Consider the following 14,498-nt stretch of genomic DNA (forward strand, 5'->3'; position numbering starts at 1 on the left):
AGCAGTAGGTTTGCATTTAAGAATACGAAGAAGTGACCGGGTGCGGTGGTTCATGCCTGTAATCCCAGCACTTTGGGAGGCTGAGGCGGGCGGATCACAAGGTCAGGAGGTAGAGACCATCCTGGCTAACAAGGTGAAACCCCGTCTGTACTAAAAATACAAAAAAATTAGCTGGGCGTGGTGGCGGGCGCCGGGAGGCTGAGGCAGGAGAATGGTGTGAACCCGGGAGGCAGAGCTTGCAGTGAGCCAAGATCGTGCCACTGCACTCCAGCCTGGGTGACAGAGCAAGACTCTGTCTCAAAACAAAAAAACAAACAAAAAAAAAAACAAAGAAGTGATTCTTTCCTTTGTTCTAGATTAGAAGTGACAGTGTTTTACTGAGGATTTTTCCAAATGCTTTTGGAAGGCAGTGCGCAGCGGCTTACGCCTGTAATCCTAGCACCTTGGGAGGCTGAGACGAGTGGATCGCTTGACCACAGGAGTTCGAGAACACCCTGTGCAACATGGTGAAACCCCATCTCTAACAAAACGAAACAAAAAACCAAAAATTAGCTGGGCGTGGGGTCTCTTGCCTTTAGTCCTGGCTTCTTGTGGGTGACTGAGGTAGGAGAATCGCTTGAGCCTAGGAGGTGGAGGTTGCAGTGAGCCAAGATTGCGCCATTGCCCTCCAGCCTAGGTAACAGAGATCCTGTCTCAAAATAATAATAATAATAATAATAATAATAATAATAATAATAAACTTCTGGAGGAAAATATTACTTGATGAGTGGAAATGGAATCTACCCTCTGGTTTATTTCCCAACTTAGTGGGCTTTCTCTAAAATCATATGCCTAATACAAGCATACCTTGGAGATACTGCAGGTTTGGTTCCAGACAACCACAATAAGTACAATAAAGTGAATGCTGCAGTAAAGCAAGTCACATGTATTTTTTGGTTTCCCAGTACATGTAAAATTTAATGTTTACACTGTACTAAGTCCACCTCACAGTGGCATTATGTTTAAAAAATGTACATACTTCAATTTAAAAATACTTCAGTTTAAAAATACCTTATTGTACATGTTTCAGTTTAAAAATAATTCAATTTAAAAATACTTTATTGCTAATACATTTTTTAAAAATGCCAGCAATCCTCTGAGACTTCAGCAAATTGTAAACTTTTTGCTGATGGAGGGTCTTGCCTTAAGGTTGATGGCTATGATTGATGAGAGTGGTGGCACCTAAAGATTGGGGGGCTGTGGCAATTTCTTGAAGATAACAGTGAAGTTTGCTGCATTGATTGACTCTTCCTTTCATGAAAGATTTCTCTGTAGCACATGATGCTGTTTAATGGCATTTTACCCGTAGAACTTCTTTCAGAATTGGAATCAATCCTTTTAAACTCTGCAACTGCTTTAAGTTTATGTAACATACTGATGTAATATGTTAAGTTTGTGTGATATTCTAAATCTTTTGCTGTCATTTCCGTCTTGTTCCCAGTATCTCTACCAGGAGTAGATTCTATCTCAAAAAACCACTTTTGCTGTAGGTTTTTTCTTTTCTTTTTATTTTTTTAAAATGCTGTCTCTGGGGGCCTGCAATTTTTTTGTTAAAAAGAAAAAAAACAAAAAAAGAAAAAAAAAACCACTTCCAGCCAGACATGGTGGCTCATGCGTTTGTTCCCAACGCTTTGTGGGGCTGAGGTGGGAGGAGTTAAAGACCAGTCTGGGCAACATGGCAAGACTCTGTCTCTACAAAAAATTTAAAAATTAGCTGGGTGTAGTGGCATGCACCTGTGGTCCCAACTACTTGGGAGGCTGAAGTTGGGAGGATTGCTTGAGCTGGGTAGGTGGAGGCTGCAGTGAGCCCCGTTTGTATCATTGCACTCCGGTGTAGGCAACGCAGTGAGACCTTGTCTCAAAAAAAGTAAAAGAGACCCGGTGCAGTGGCTCACTTCTGTAATCCCGTCACTTTGGGAGGGTGAGGCAGGTAGATCACATGAGGTCAGCAGTTCAAGACCAGCCTGGCCAACATGGTGAAACCCTGTGTGTACTAAAAATACAAAAATTAGCCGGGTGTGGTGATATGCACCTGTAATCCCAGCTGCTCGCAAGGCTGAGGCCAGATAATCACCTGAACCTGGGAGGCGGAGGTTGCAGTGAGCCAAGATTTCCCTACTATACACCAGCCTAGGCAATAGAGTGAGACACCTTCTCCAAAAATATGTATAAAATAAATAAAAGAAAGAAGCTACTTTCTTTGCTCTCTGTCAGAAGCAACTCATTCAACTTTTATCATGAGTTGCAGCAATTCAGTCACATCTTCAGGGTCCAACTTCTTATTCTAGTTTTCTTGCTGTCTTCACAACATCTGCAGTTACTTCGAAGATCCACTGAAGTCTTGAACCCCTCCAAGTATGCATGAGGCTTGGAATCCACTTCTTCCAAATTATTAATGTTGGTATTTTGACTGCCTTCCATGAACCACAAATGTTCTTAATGACATCTAGAATGGTGACTCCTTTCTGTAAGGTTTTCAATTTACTTTTGCCCAGATTGATCAGAGGAATTATTATGGCAGCTGTAGCCTTATGAAATGTATTTCTTTAATAATAAGACTTGAAAGTTGAAATTACTCCTTGATTCATAGTCTGCAGACTGGATGTTGTGTTAGCAGGTATGAAAACATTAATCTTCTTATACATCATCAGAGCTCTTGGGTGACTATGCGTTGTCAATAAACAGCAATTTTCTTTTTTCTTTTTTTTGAGAAAAGGTCTCACTTTTGCCAAGCAGTAACATTTTGAAAGGAATCTTTTTTTCTTAGTAGTGGATCTCAACAGTATTCTTAAAGTATTCAGTAAACCATGTAAATAGATGTACTGTCATCTAGGCTTCGTTGTTTGTTAATGGAGCACAGGCAGAATAGATTTACCCTAACTCTAAAGGGCCCTGGGAATTCTGGAATTGTAAATGAGCGTTGGATTTTAAGTCCACCAACTACATTAGACCCTAACAGGAATCACCCAGTCCTTGGAAACTTTGAAGCCAGCCATTGACTTCTCTTTAGCTGTGAAAGTCCTGGATGACATCTTCCAATATTAGGCTGTTTTGTCTACATGGAAAATCTGTTATTCATTGTAGCACTTTCCATAAATGATCTTAGTTAGATTTTCTGGATAACTTACTGCAGCTTCTACACAGCATTTGCTGCTTCACCTTGCACTTTTGTCTTATAGAGATAGCTTCTTTCCTTCAGTTTCATGAACTGACCTCTGCTATCTTCAAACTTTTCTTCTGCAGCCTCGTTGCCTCCCTCCGCCTTCATAGAATTGAAGAGTTAGGGCCTTGCTCTGGTTTAGGCTTTGACTTAAGAGAATGTTGTAGCTGCTTTGATCTTCCATCTAGATCACTAAAACTTTCTTTAGATCAGCAATAAGGCTGTTTCACTTTCTTATCATTTGTGTGTTCACTGGAGTACTTTCAGTTTCTTTCAAGCATTTTTCCTTTGCATTCATTACTTGGCTAACTGGTGCAAGAGGCCTAGCTTTTGGCCTATCTCGGCTTTTGACATGCCTTCCTCACTAAGCTTGATCATTTCTCTGTTGTGATTTAAAATGAGATATGTGCAAATCTTCCTTTCACTTGAATAGTTAGAGGCCATTAATTGGCCTAATTTCAGTGTTGATGTGTCTCAGGGAATAGGGAGGCCTGAAGAGAGGAGAGGAGGGTAACGGGGAAACATCTGGTCAGGACACACATGTTTATCTGTTAAACTTGTTGTCTTATATGGGCACAGTTCTTGGTGCCCAAAGCAATGATCATAGTAACATCAATGACTATCACCATAACAGATAAAATAATGAGAAAAATATAAATATTATGAGAATTACCAAAATGTGATAGACACAGAATTTCCACATGCTGTTGGAAAAATAACTCTGATAGATTTGCTTGACACAGTGTTGCCACAAACCTTCAGTTTGTTCAAAACAAAACAAAAAACCCTGAACATCTGCAAAGCACTAAATGTGCCTATAAAATGCAATAAATGTGTCTATAAAAGGAAGCAGTGGTTTAACTTTTTTTATTCTTATTTTTTTGAACAAGTGAAAGTTAAGTGGCAAAGGTAATTCATAATTTAGTCTGAAAAATCTTGTGTCCATTGTTATTTTGAATAATGTAGATCTGTTTATTAGAGTTTTAGTTGAATTCTTACTTTGTACAGTTTGGAACTTGGGGCAGACAAGATTTTTCCTAGAACCTTACTATTTTCTCTAGTGTGATAGTACTAGAGATAGATTTCTCAAGGAATCCTAAAGTACTGGTCATAATGTTGGGATAAAGGAGAATATGGAAGTATGATTTTAAAGTTTCTAAGATGTATTTGTTATAAGACAAAAAGACTTTATTAAACTTTTGTTCATCTTGTGATAAAATCTTATGCTTGATTTTTAAAAATTGGTTTAACTATAAAACCACTACAATTTTCACAATCCAAGATACACTTGATAAATACAAGATAACCAAGTATTTTGTTGGTGCTCACTAGTTCTTCACACTAAGAATCTTACTGTTTTCAAACTAATTTAAAGATTATATTTTTTTGTTTGTGTTAGGAATACTTTTATAATATAACATGAAATATTTGACCAAACTTTAGAAAGATAAAATATACTTTCTTTTTATATAGCAGGCATTGCCAGTAGACCTGAGCAACAATGGTATCAGAAGTCATGGAAGTGGCAGTTTTCATGGAGCATCTGCATTTGACCCCTGCTGCCCTGTTTCTTCCTCCCGAGCCGCAATCTTTGGCCATCAGGCTGCTGCTGCACCAAGTCAACCTTTATCATCAATGGATGGCTATGGATCAAGCATGGTTGCGCAGCCCCAGCCCCAGCCCCCTCCACAGCCCTCTCTCTCATCATGTCGACATTACATGCCACCCCCTTGTAAGTATAAACTTAATGGATACAAAATCTAGAGGCATATCAATGAAATATTTTATACTCCTTTATGAAATAACCTGTAATTAATCCCAGTTCTTAAATTTTTAGTATTTACTTGGCTTAAGAGTAGGTTATGTTTTTTCCCATGTTAATATTATGAAATTGAGGTGGATTGAATGGAAGTCTTAAGGAATTTAGAATCGCTTCTTGGCCTTTTGGCTAAGATCAAGTGTAGGAATTTAGATTTGTTCTTTAGGATAGCTGAAGAAATGTGAAAGTTGAGTAGTATTTCTAGGCACAGTAAAGTAAATTTTAAGAATTCTCAAGCAGTTAACTGAGGCATAAGACAGAATTTCCTCATAGCAAGCTTTGGGAGTTATAAAAGGGTTTTTATATTCATTTGATGCAGGCAATTAAAATATAACCACGGTTGGGCATGATGACTCACTCCTGTAATCCCAGCACTTTGGGAGGCCAAGACAGGAGCATCGCTTGAGGCCAGGAGTTTGAGACCAGCCTGGGCAATATAGTGATACCTGGTTTCTATAAAAATAAAATAAAATTGAACCAGGCATGCTTTTCTAAAGAAATTGAAATTCATTAGATAGCATAAGAAATGATAAATACCCTAAGGCTGTGTAACATATTTACTATTTTGTTAGATCATAAGCTAATAATGAAATTGAAGCTTCATAAACACTTGGCTGATAAACACCAAAAATTCATGCCAGAAATGAACCAGGAAGTGAGCAAGGAAATTTGTGTTTTGGTCTGATTACCTGGCAAGGGGTAATTTTCAGTTATATATCTTCTTGGATTTTTTCTTCTACTCCAGTCATTTAAAAAAATCTGCATCCTGCAGACACGGCTGGGATCAACCCAGAATGTGTACAGTGAAACTGGTAATATATTATTTACCTTCTCAGTAATGCAACTTAAATTTTAAAGTATAAATTGGAAAACAGATTTAGAAACAGTTTTTACAAAGCGTTGACCAATGGGCCCATTCTTTGTATGAGCACCACTGTGATGCATGGCCTATTTTGTAATACTTGATGGTATTCATTTTTAATTGATCATCTTTTATTTGAAATTCAATATGTGTAATTTTCTGCCCTATCCTTTAAAAATAATATACTGAAGCAGTTCATGGGTAAGTTCATTCCTTTCAAAATGTCCTAATAAATGTTTTAGACTCATTTGTTACATTCTAAAACATTCAGAGTGTGCAGAGTAATATAAAATGAGAATTTAAAAGCTTCTTCGCACGGCTTACTAATCTTAATATATCAGAGGTAGCAACTGTTCTATAAAAGCTTTTAGCAATTTTCTTTGTACCTATAGGTATGTATATGTCTTACCTTTTAAAACTGGGAAATCAAACATATTCTACTTCTTGCTTTTTGTTTTTAAATTTAACAGTATATCTTGATTTTTGCTTATTAGCACATACAAACCAAGCTCATTGGTTTTTAATACTTCCATAAAGTCCGTTGTATATTAAATCAGTCTTCTGTTGATGGACATTTAAGTTGTTTATGGTTGAGTTTATGTATAGTATAACTTCCTAGAAATGCGATTGCTATGTCAGAGGGATAAACTTTCAAATAAATACTATTAAGTTTCTCTCCAAGGGGCTGCATCAATTTACACACCTCGTTAGGGGTGCATTAATGAGAATGAAGGTAGGAAATTTAAATTGTATTATGTTCTGTTAGAGACATTTTGATAACTTTGTTTTGGGCTTCTTTTCCTGAAGGAGTGTCTGTATTCTCTCCCCAACTCGCCCGTGCTTTTAAAAAACATTTCCTGTATGCTTTAGTTCACTTGTGAAACATGTGGTTCTTAAACCTTTTTCATCCAGAATGAACTGGGGGAGACGGTATGGTGTAGTAGAGCACTAGCTTTGGAATTGGATAGATTTGAGTTGATCTCCCAGCTCTCACTAATTAGCTTAATGACTTTGGATAAGTTATTTAGTCTCTCTGTCCTTACATTCTTCACACTTATAAAATGGGAATAATTTCTATTGGCTATAAATTGTGATACCTGGATCCAAATGAATAGTCTGCTGTTTCGTAAGTACATTTATATGTATAACAACAATACTTGTGCAATAAGAATATGTCTCTCCTTGCTTTTGAAAGGTTTATAGTCTTGATGAAGTGATAAAACAACTGTACTTGAAATGCTATTATTTAAAAGTTTTGCTATCTTTTTTTTTTTTTTTTTTGAGACGGAGTCTTGCTTTGTGCCCCAGGCTGGAGTGCAGTGGCGCAATCTTGGCTCACTGCAAGCTCCACCCCCCGGGTTCACGCCGTTCTCCTGCCTCAGCCTCCCGAGTAGCTGGGACTACAGGCGCCCGCCACCACGCCCGGCTAGTTTTTTGTATTTTTTAGTAGAGACAGGGTTTCACGGTGTTAGCCAGGATGGTCTCGATCTTCTGACCTTGTGATCCGCCCGCCTTGGCCTCCCAAAGTGCTGGGATTACAGGCTTGAGCCACCGCGCCCGGCCTTGCTATCTTATTAATAAGATGTATTGAGAAGATACGTAAGGCCTGGTTTGGTAGTATGAACATGTATTTCCCGCTACTCGGGAGGCTGCTGAGGCAGGGGGATTGCTTGAGCTCAGGAGTTCAAGGTTGCAATATGCTGTTATCACACCTGTGAATAATCCTTGTACTCCTGTCTGGACAACATAGAACCTGTCTCTTACAAAAAAAAAAAAAAAAAAGACCAGGCACGGTGGCTCACGCCTGTAATCCCAGCACTTGTGGGGAGGCCGAGGCGGGTGAATCACCAGAGGTCAGGAGTTCGAACCCCCTCTGGCCAACCTGGCGAAACCCTGTCTCTACTAAAAATACAAAAATTAGCTGGGCGTGGTAGCGGGTGCCTGTAATCCCGTCTACTAAGGAGACTGAGGCAAGAGAATTGCTTGAACTTGGGAGACAGAGGTTGCAGTGAACTGAGATCGCACCACTGCGCTCCAGCCTGGGCGACAGAGCGAGTCTCTGTCTCAAAAGAAAAAAAAAAGAGACAGAGAGAGAGAGGTACAGGTAAGGCTACTTATGATTAATCATAAAGCAAATGGTCTACACTGTAAAGCAAAGCAAATGGTCTACACTGTAAAGCTATAGGAATGTAGTGAGTAAATGTTGGAACAAATCATAATATTACATCTGCAAGTGATATGTTGAATGTCTAGGAAACAATATCAAGACTTTTTGTTTTTTTAAACTGTTGGGAACACAAATAGAGGATGGGAAAGGGTTTTTGGGAATGTAGACTATGTCACTCTTAAAATGATCAGCAACCTGTTTTGTTTAGATAAACAGTGAATTAAAGTGATGTCTTAAGAGTAGTTAAATAAATGGACTCATTCTGAAACAGAACTTCTTGTTTTGTAATATTTGTCAATATTGTCTTGCATAATGATTACACAAATATAACACTTTGAAACTAGAAAAAATGCTGTGAATTTGAGAAAGGATAGTTAACAATCATAAACATAGTGGATTCATTTTTTATGATTAAGAGCTACTGAGCTTTGTGCCTTCTCAAAGAGTAAAGCATTGATTTGAAAACAGTTCGAAAATTGGTTTAAAAATTTGTCTTGCAACTTTTAAAAATTAGATTTGTTGAAAGTTTCCTTTAAGTACATACAAACAAGGCATACTTTGAAAATATAGTTGAGTTGTGGTTACCTAACTTCTGCCCTTGCTGAATGAATCAAAAGCATTAAGAATTGAAAACTCTTCTGTAATGAAACTAGAGAATGGCTGTTGCTGTATATCAGACTTCCAAGAACATCTTCCAATAAAATGAAATTTGGATTGAAATCTAAGGAAACAAACTTTTTTTTTTTTTTTTTACATGTCGAGTAGATGCACATCTCTAAGAGTAAGGAAGATGTGTATTCCTCAGAGATTTTTAAACAGTCACTTTGAAACATAAAGATGTAGAATGAAGAAATGCGAGGAACCATCTTATTAAGGACTTTACTTCCATATTTATTGGGAAACAAATATGCCTCCTTCCTCTTAATGTAGCACAGGGATGATAAGGTCATGGGGTAGGGAGAGAGAGAGACAGCTTGGAAAAATGTTTACACCCTATTATGACAGAGCTTCCATATATGCAAAGAATACTTATAAGTCAATAAGTAAAAGGTGAATAATACAATAGGCTAAGCATGTAAATAGATAATTCTGAGAAGAAATAGAAGTGGTCAAGAAATAAAAGATTTTTCTCAGATTGGCATTTATTTTAGAAATTTAGTGGTAGTGAGCTGGGCGCAGTAGCTCACACCTGTAATCCCAGCACTTTGGGAGGCCAAGGCGGGCGGATCACCTGAGGTCAGAAGTTTGAGACCAGCCTGACCAACATAGAGAAACCCCATCTCTACTAAAATACAAAAAAAATTTTGTATAGGGATGGTGGCGCATCCCTATAATTCCAGCTACTTGGGAGGCTGAGGAGAATCGCTTGAACCTGGGAGGCGGAGGTTGCAGTGAGCCGAGATTGCACCATTGTACTCCAGCCTGGGCAACAAGAGTGAAACTCCATCTCAAAAAAAAAAAATTTAGTGGTAGTGTGGGGGTAATCAGGCCTTCATGTGTACTCCTTTTTTTTTTTTTTTTTTTTTTTTTTGAGATAGAATCTCACTCTGTTGCCCAGGCTGGGGTGCAGTGGCATGTTCTCGGCTTACTGCAACCTCCACCTCCTAGGTTCAAGCAATTCTCCTGCCTCGGCCTCCTGAGTAGCTGGGATTACAGGTGTGCATCACCACACTCAGCTAATTTTTGTATTTTTAGTAGAGACAGGCCTTTGCCATGTTGGCCAGGCTGGTCTTGAACTCCTGGCTTCAGGTGATTCTGCCCACCTTGGCTTCCCAAAATGCTGGGATTACAGGTGTGAGCCACCGTGCCCGGCCCTTCCTGTGTACTCTTGATGGAAATATTAATTATGGCAACCTTTTGGAAAGGGTATTTTATCAACTGGCATCTAAATTTATTTTTTTCTTTCCCACAACTACTTACAGCAATTTATGCTACAGAAATGATCTCTGTGTATGTGTGTATACATGTATGTAAATGAAAGAGTGAGTGCAGGAGGGACCACATACACAGATATTTATCATAGCATTTGGGTTTCTTTTTTATCAGTGGGGATTTTGTCAGTACATTTTGGTATATTCATAGAGTAGAATGTTGTGATGCTGTGAGTGAAGTTAAATTATAATATATATTGACATAAGATATCCAAGATTATTCTAAGAAGGGAGCAAGTTGCTTGAGCAGTTGCTTGAATACTTAAAGTGTTCATAAAAATATCTACTAATATCTTTAAAAGTACAATAGGAATGTATAATAGCAATATATGTTCAACTGCATGGTGCCTGTGTAACATACTTGAAATATTTTTCTTGCAGATGCCTCTTTGACAAGGCCACTTCATCATCAAGCTTCTGCCTGCCCGCATTCTCATGGAAATCCCCCTCCTCAGACTCAGCCTCCACCTCAAGTGGATTATGTTATTCCTCATCCCGTACATGCTTTCCATTCTCAGATATCTTCTCATGCAACATCTCATCCTGTGGCACCCCCACCACCAACTCACTTAGCCAGTACAGCTGCACCAATCCCTCAGCATCTTCCTCCTACACACCAGCCAATATCGCACCATATTCCAGCCACCGCACCTCCAGCACAGCGACTGCATCCTCATGAAGTGATGCAGAGGATGGAAGTTCAAAGGAGGAGGATGATGCAGCATCCAACGTATGTTTTACATTTTTAAAAAAAAAGTCAAGCTTGCTTTTTCTTCTACTTCCATTGGTCTTTACAACTCTGAAATCTAACTAGGCATGGTGGCATGCACTTGTAGTCACAGCTGCTTGGGAGGCTGAGCCAGGAAGGTTGCTTGAGCCCAGGAGTTTGAGTCCATGTGGGCAACCCAGTAAAATACTGTTTTTTGTTGTTGTTGTTTTCTTTTTTTAAAAAAAGAACAAAGAACAACAACAACCACCAAAAAAAAAAAAAAAAAACCACGACGTCTTTAGAAATAATGTAACTTGTAACTATAAGTTGGGTGAAGCTCATGCCTGTAATCCCCAGTTGCTCAGGAGGCTGAGGCAGGAGGATGATTTGAGCCCAGGAGGTCAAAGCTGAGCTATGACTGTGTCACTGCACTCTAGCTTAGGTGATAGAGCAAGACCTTGTCTCCTTTAACAACAATAGAAAACAAAAGATAGGTGGCTGCAGTGACTCACACCTGTAATTCCAACACTTTGGGAGGGCAAGGCAGGAGGATCACATGAGCCCAGGAGTTTGAGACCAGCTTGGGCATAAGGAGACCTCGTCTCTACAAAAAAAAGAAAGTAGCTGGGCGTAGTGGCATCCTACTGTGGTCTCAGCTACTCGGTAAGCTGAGATGAGAGGATCGCCTGAGCCCAGGGGATCAAGGTTGGAGTGCAGTGGTGTGACCATAGTTCACTGTGTCCTTGAACTCCTGTGCTTAAATGATCCTCCCATGATCATGCCACTGCACTGCAGCCTGGATGACATAGCAAGACCCTGTCTCTCCCTCTCTCCCGAAAAAAGTAACTGTACTAAATCCTCAGTTCACTAAGAAATTGATTCTTTGCTAACCAGAATCTTCCCCTGCCTTTTCCTAAATTGTATGTGCTGAAAAAACAAGTTTATACCAGATTATTTAGTAAAATCTGACCAGTTTTACCATGTGACCCAGGGTAATTTCTTTATGCAAACCAATTTTAAAAAATACCCAGACTAGTCTGATGCGAACTAATATTTTGTCTGTTTCTGCAATATCGCATAGTAAAAATCAGTGTTAAAATTGATGATTCTGAGGAACAAGATCTAAAGATATCAAAGATTTGAATGTTACTAACCAGAGGGAAGAAAAGTATTAATAGAATTTTCAAAACCTGACAGTGAAAATACTGTACTTCAAATTTATGAAAAATACTGTACTTCAAATTTATGAAACTTTTTTTTCTTTTGAGTATTCAGGATCTAATTTTCATATTCAGAGCAGCAAACTCTATTGGTCTAATTCTGCTTACTGATTTTTGTAAACAAAATTTTATTGGAAAACAGCTGCCATTTTTCAGTTACAAACAAACTGAAAAGTGTTGTTTGTGGCTGTTTCCACACTACAAAGACTGAGTAGTTACAACAGAGAACGTATGGCCTGTAGAGCTGAAAAAATTTCCTGTTTTATCCTTCACATAACCTGTTTGCCAAACTCTTGATCTAATTAATGATCCAGCTCTTGTGTAACTTTTTGCTTTAGTTGTGTTATTTAAGATTATATCCCAAATCTCTGGCTGTTGCTGCCTTTTATGTAGAAAATTGCCAGTTTAAGAGTCTTACCCTCCAGTAACTGGCAAAATGTTGTTTAGAATAAACATGCAAAATCTGCAAATGTGTTAAAAACTAATATAAAATACTTAGACTATAAAAATGAATCTTAGCTGGGCATGGTGTCACACACCTGTAATCCTAGCTACTCAGGTGGCTGAGGTGGGAGGCTCACTTAAGCCCAGGAGTTCAGGGTTACACTGAGCTATCCGGGAGCAAGATTCTGCCTCTTAAAATAAATAAATAAATAAATAAACAAGCAAACAAACAAAAAGTGAATCCCTGAAACTAAGTTGGTTTTAGTGTCTTCTGTTAACTGACTTTAGGAAGAGAAATTATAGTAAACTGGGATGCAGAATAAAAAGTATGAATGGAGGTTGGGTGCGGTGGCTCTCGCCTGTAATCCCAGCACTTTGGTAGGCTGAGGTGGGCGGATCACAAGGTCAAGAGATGAGACCAGCCTGGCCAACATGGTGAAACCTCACCTCTACTAAAAATACAAAAATTAGCTGGGTGTGGTGGCACTCGCCTATAGGCCCAGCTACTCAGGAGGCTGAGGCAGGAGAATCCCTTGAACCTGGGAGGCAGAGGTTGCAGTGAACCCAGATCATCACTGCACTCCAGCCTGGTGACAGAGCTAGACTTCCTCTCAAAAAAAAAAAAAAAAAAAAAAAAAAAAAAGGTATGATTGGAGCTAAATATGTTTCCTAGGTGTGTTAACACGCATTACATGTGTTTTGAAAAAAAAATGCATAAGGTTAACATTTTTTTCTCTTAAACTTTCATCCATTAAAATAGTTGAATGTCTTTGCAATATAAGAGTAAATGAAGCAAAATTAAGGTTTCAATTTGTCCTGCTTTAATGTTTATATAAAATAATTTATTTGTGCCTGCAATGTTTGCCTGGGGGATTTAATTTTTAAAAATTTTATTTCTATTCCTATTCTCCTATTTAAAATATCTCTTGTAAAGAAAATATACAAGATAATGTTAAAATTACCTTTTTCCTTGTATGATATTTGAATTGGAAGCACTGGAATAAATGAACAATTAGAATTTGTGGAGGAGGTGATGGTTTCTTGATTTCTTAATAATTAAATAATTTTATATATTTTTATAATGTATTGTTATAAAATTTATTTTATGACTGTAGATGTTTATAGTATTAATACTAGGGGTTTTTTCTGCATTAAGGAAAGAAATAACCAATTATTCAATTATTTCCAGTGGTCTTTTTGTGTTCTGTGTTTCCAGGCGGGCACATGAACGCCCCCCACCCCATCCACATAGGATGCACCCAAATTATGGTCATGGGCATCATATTCATGTGCCTCAGACTATGTCCTCACATCCTCGACAGGCTCCAGAGAGGTCTGCCTGGTCAGTATCTTGTTTAATTTCAAAACAATGCTTCACAGCTTGTGGCAAAACTATTGGAAGAGATGCCTTGTGATTGATTGCTTTGCAGAAGGGTGATGTGGAGAAACCTAATCCCCAGTTTAACTGTGAGACACTGCCTCTGGGCAGATAGCGGTTTGAAGAGGAAAGAATAGGAGCTGCGGCAGGGAACCATATCAAGCAGGAGCAGAACATTTTTTTTTAGGTGTTATTTTATGTGTATTGACAAATAATAATTGTACATATTTTGGAGGTACAACATAATATTTCAATACATGTATACACTGTGGAGTGATCAAATCAGGCTAATGGCATATTTATCACCTCAAATATTGATCATTTCTTTATGGTGAGAAGATTTAAAATCTTCTCTTGTCGCAGTTTTGAAATATACGGTACATTATTCTTCACTGTAGTCACCATGCTGTACAGTAGAATATCAGAACTTACACCTCCTAGCTGAAGCTTTGTACACATTGACCAGCATCTCCCCTTTCCTCATCCACGATCCCCCACCACCTCCCCAGCCTCTGGTAAACAACATGCTACTCTCTCCTGTGAGTTTAGGTTTTTTAGAGTTCCCATGTAAGTAAGAGGAGTGGACCTTTTTTCCTGTATTTCAGGGGTACCACCAAAGTTAACTCCCTAGACTGATCCTACTTTTCACATCTTCTTTATCTGACCCCCACCTTTGTACTCCGATTTGCTCCACCACCCTCACCTGCCATTGACAAGGGAAATTCAGCCTTCATTCCAATTTTTTTGTGGTCTTTCCTTGATAAATGAG

The 14,498-nt window shown here is 38.5% G+C and overlaps 1 protein-coding gene across 10 annotated transcripts in view; it reads left to right on the forward strand.

The window, feature by feature from the left end:
* The window catches only part of RNF111 (ring finger protein 111), a 169,222-nt gene that overhangs the window by 143,455 nt on the left and 11,269 nt on the right, over positions 1 to 14,498 (forward strand). For 4 of the 10 annotated variants that reach the window (XM_038010033.2, XM_008016433.3, XM_008016435.3 and 1 more), the window contains 3 exons: positions 4,673 to 4,931; positions 10,360 to 10,708; positions 13,541 to 13,693. In XM_038010033.2, the coding sequence (XP_037865961.2) occupies positions 4,673 to 4,931; positions 10,360 to 10,708; positions 13,541 to 13,693 (761 nt within the window). The remainder of the gene's footprint in view (positions 1 to 4,672; positions 4,932 to 10,359; positions 10,709 to 13,540; positions 13,694 to 14,498) is intronic. The other 6 variants (XM_008016438.3, XM_038010035.2, XM_008016437.3 and 3 more) reach the window with 3 other exon arrangements.

The sequence above is a fragment of the Chlorocebus sabaeus genome, chromosome 26, assembly GCF_047675955.1.
Source record: "Chlorocebus sabaeus isolate Y175 chromosome 26, mChlSab1.0.hap1, whole genome shotgun sequence".
NCBI lineage: Eukaryota > Metazoa > Chordata > Mammalia > Primates > Cercopithecidae > Chlorocebus > Chlorocebus sabaeus.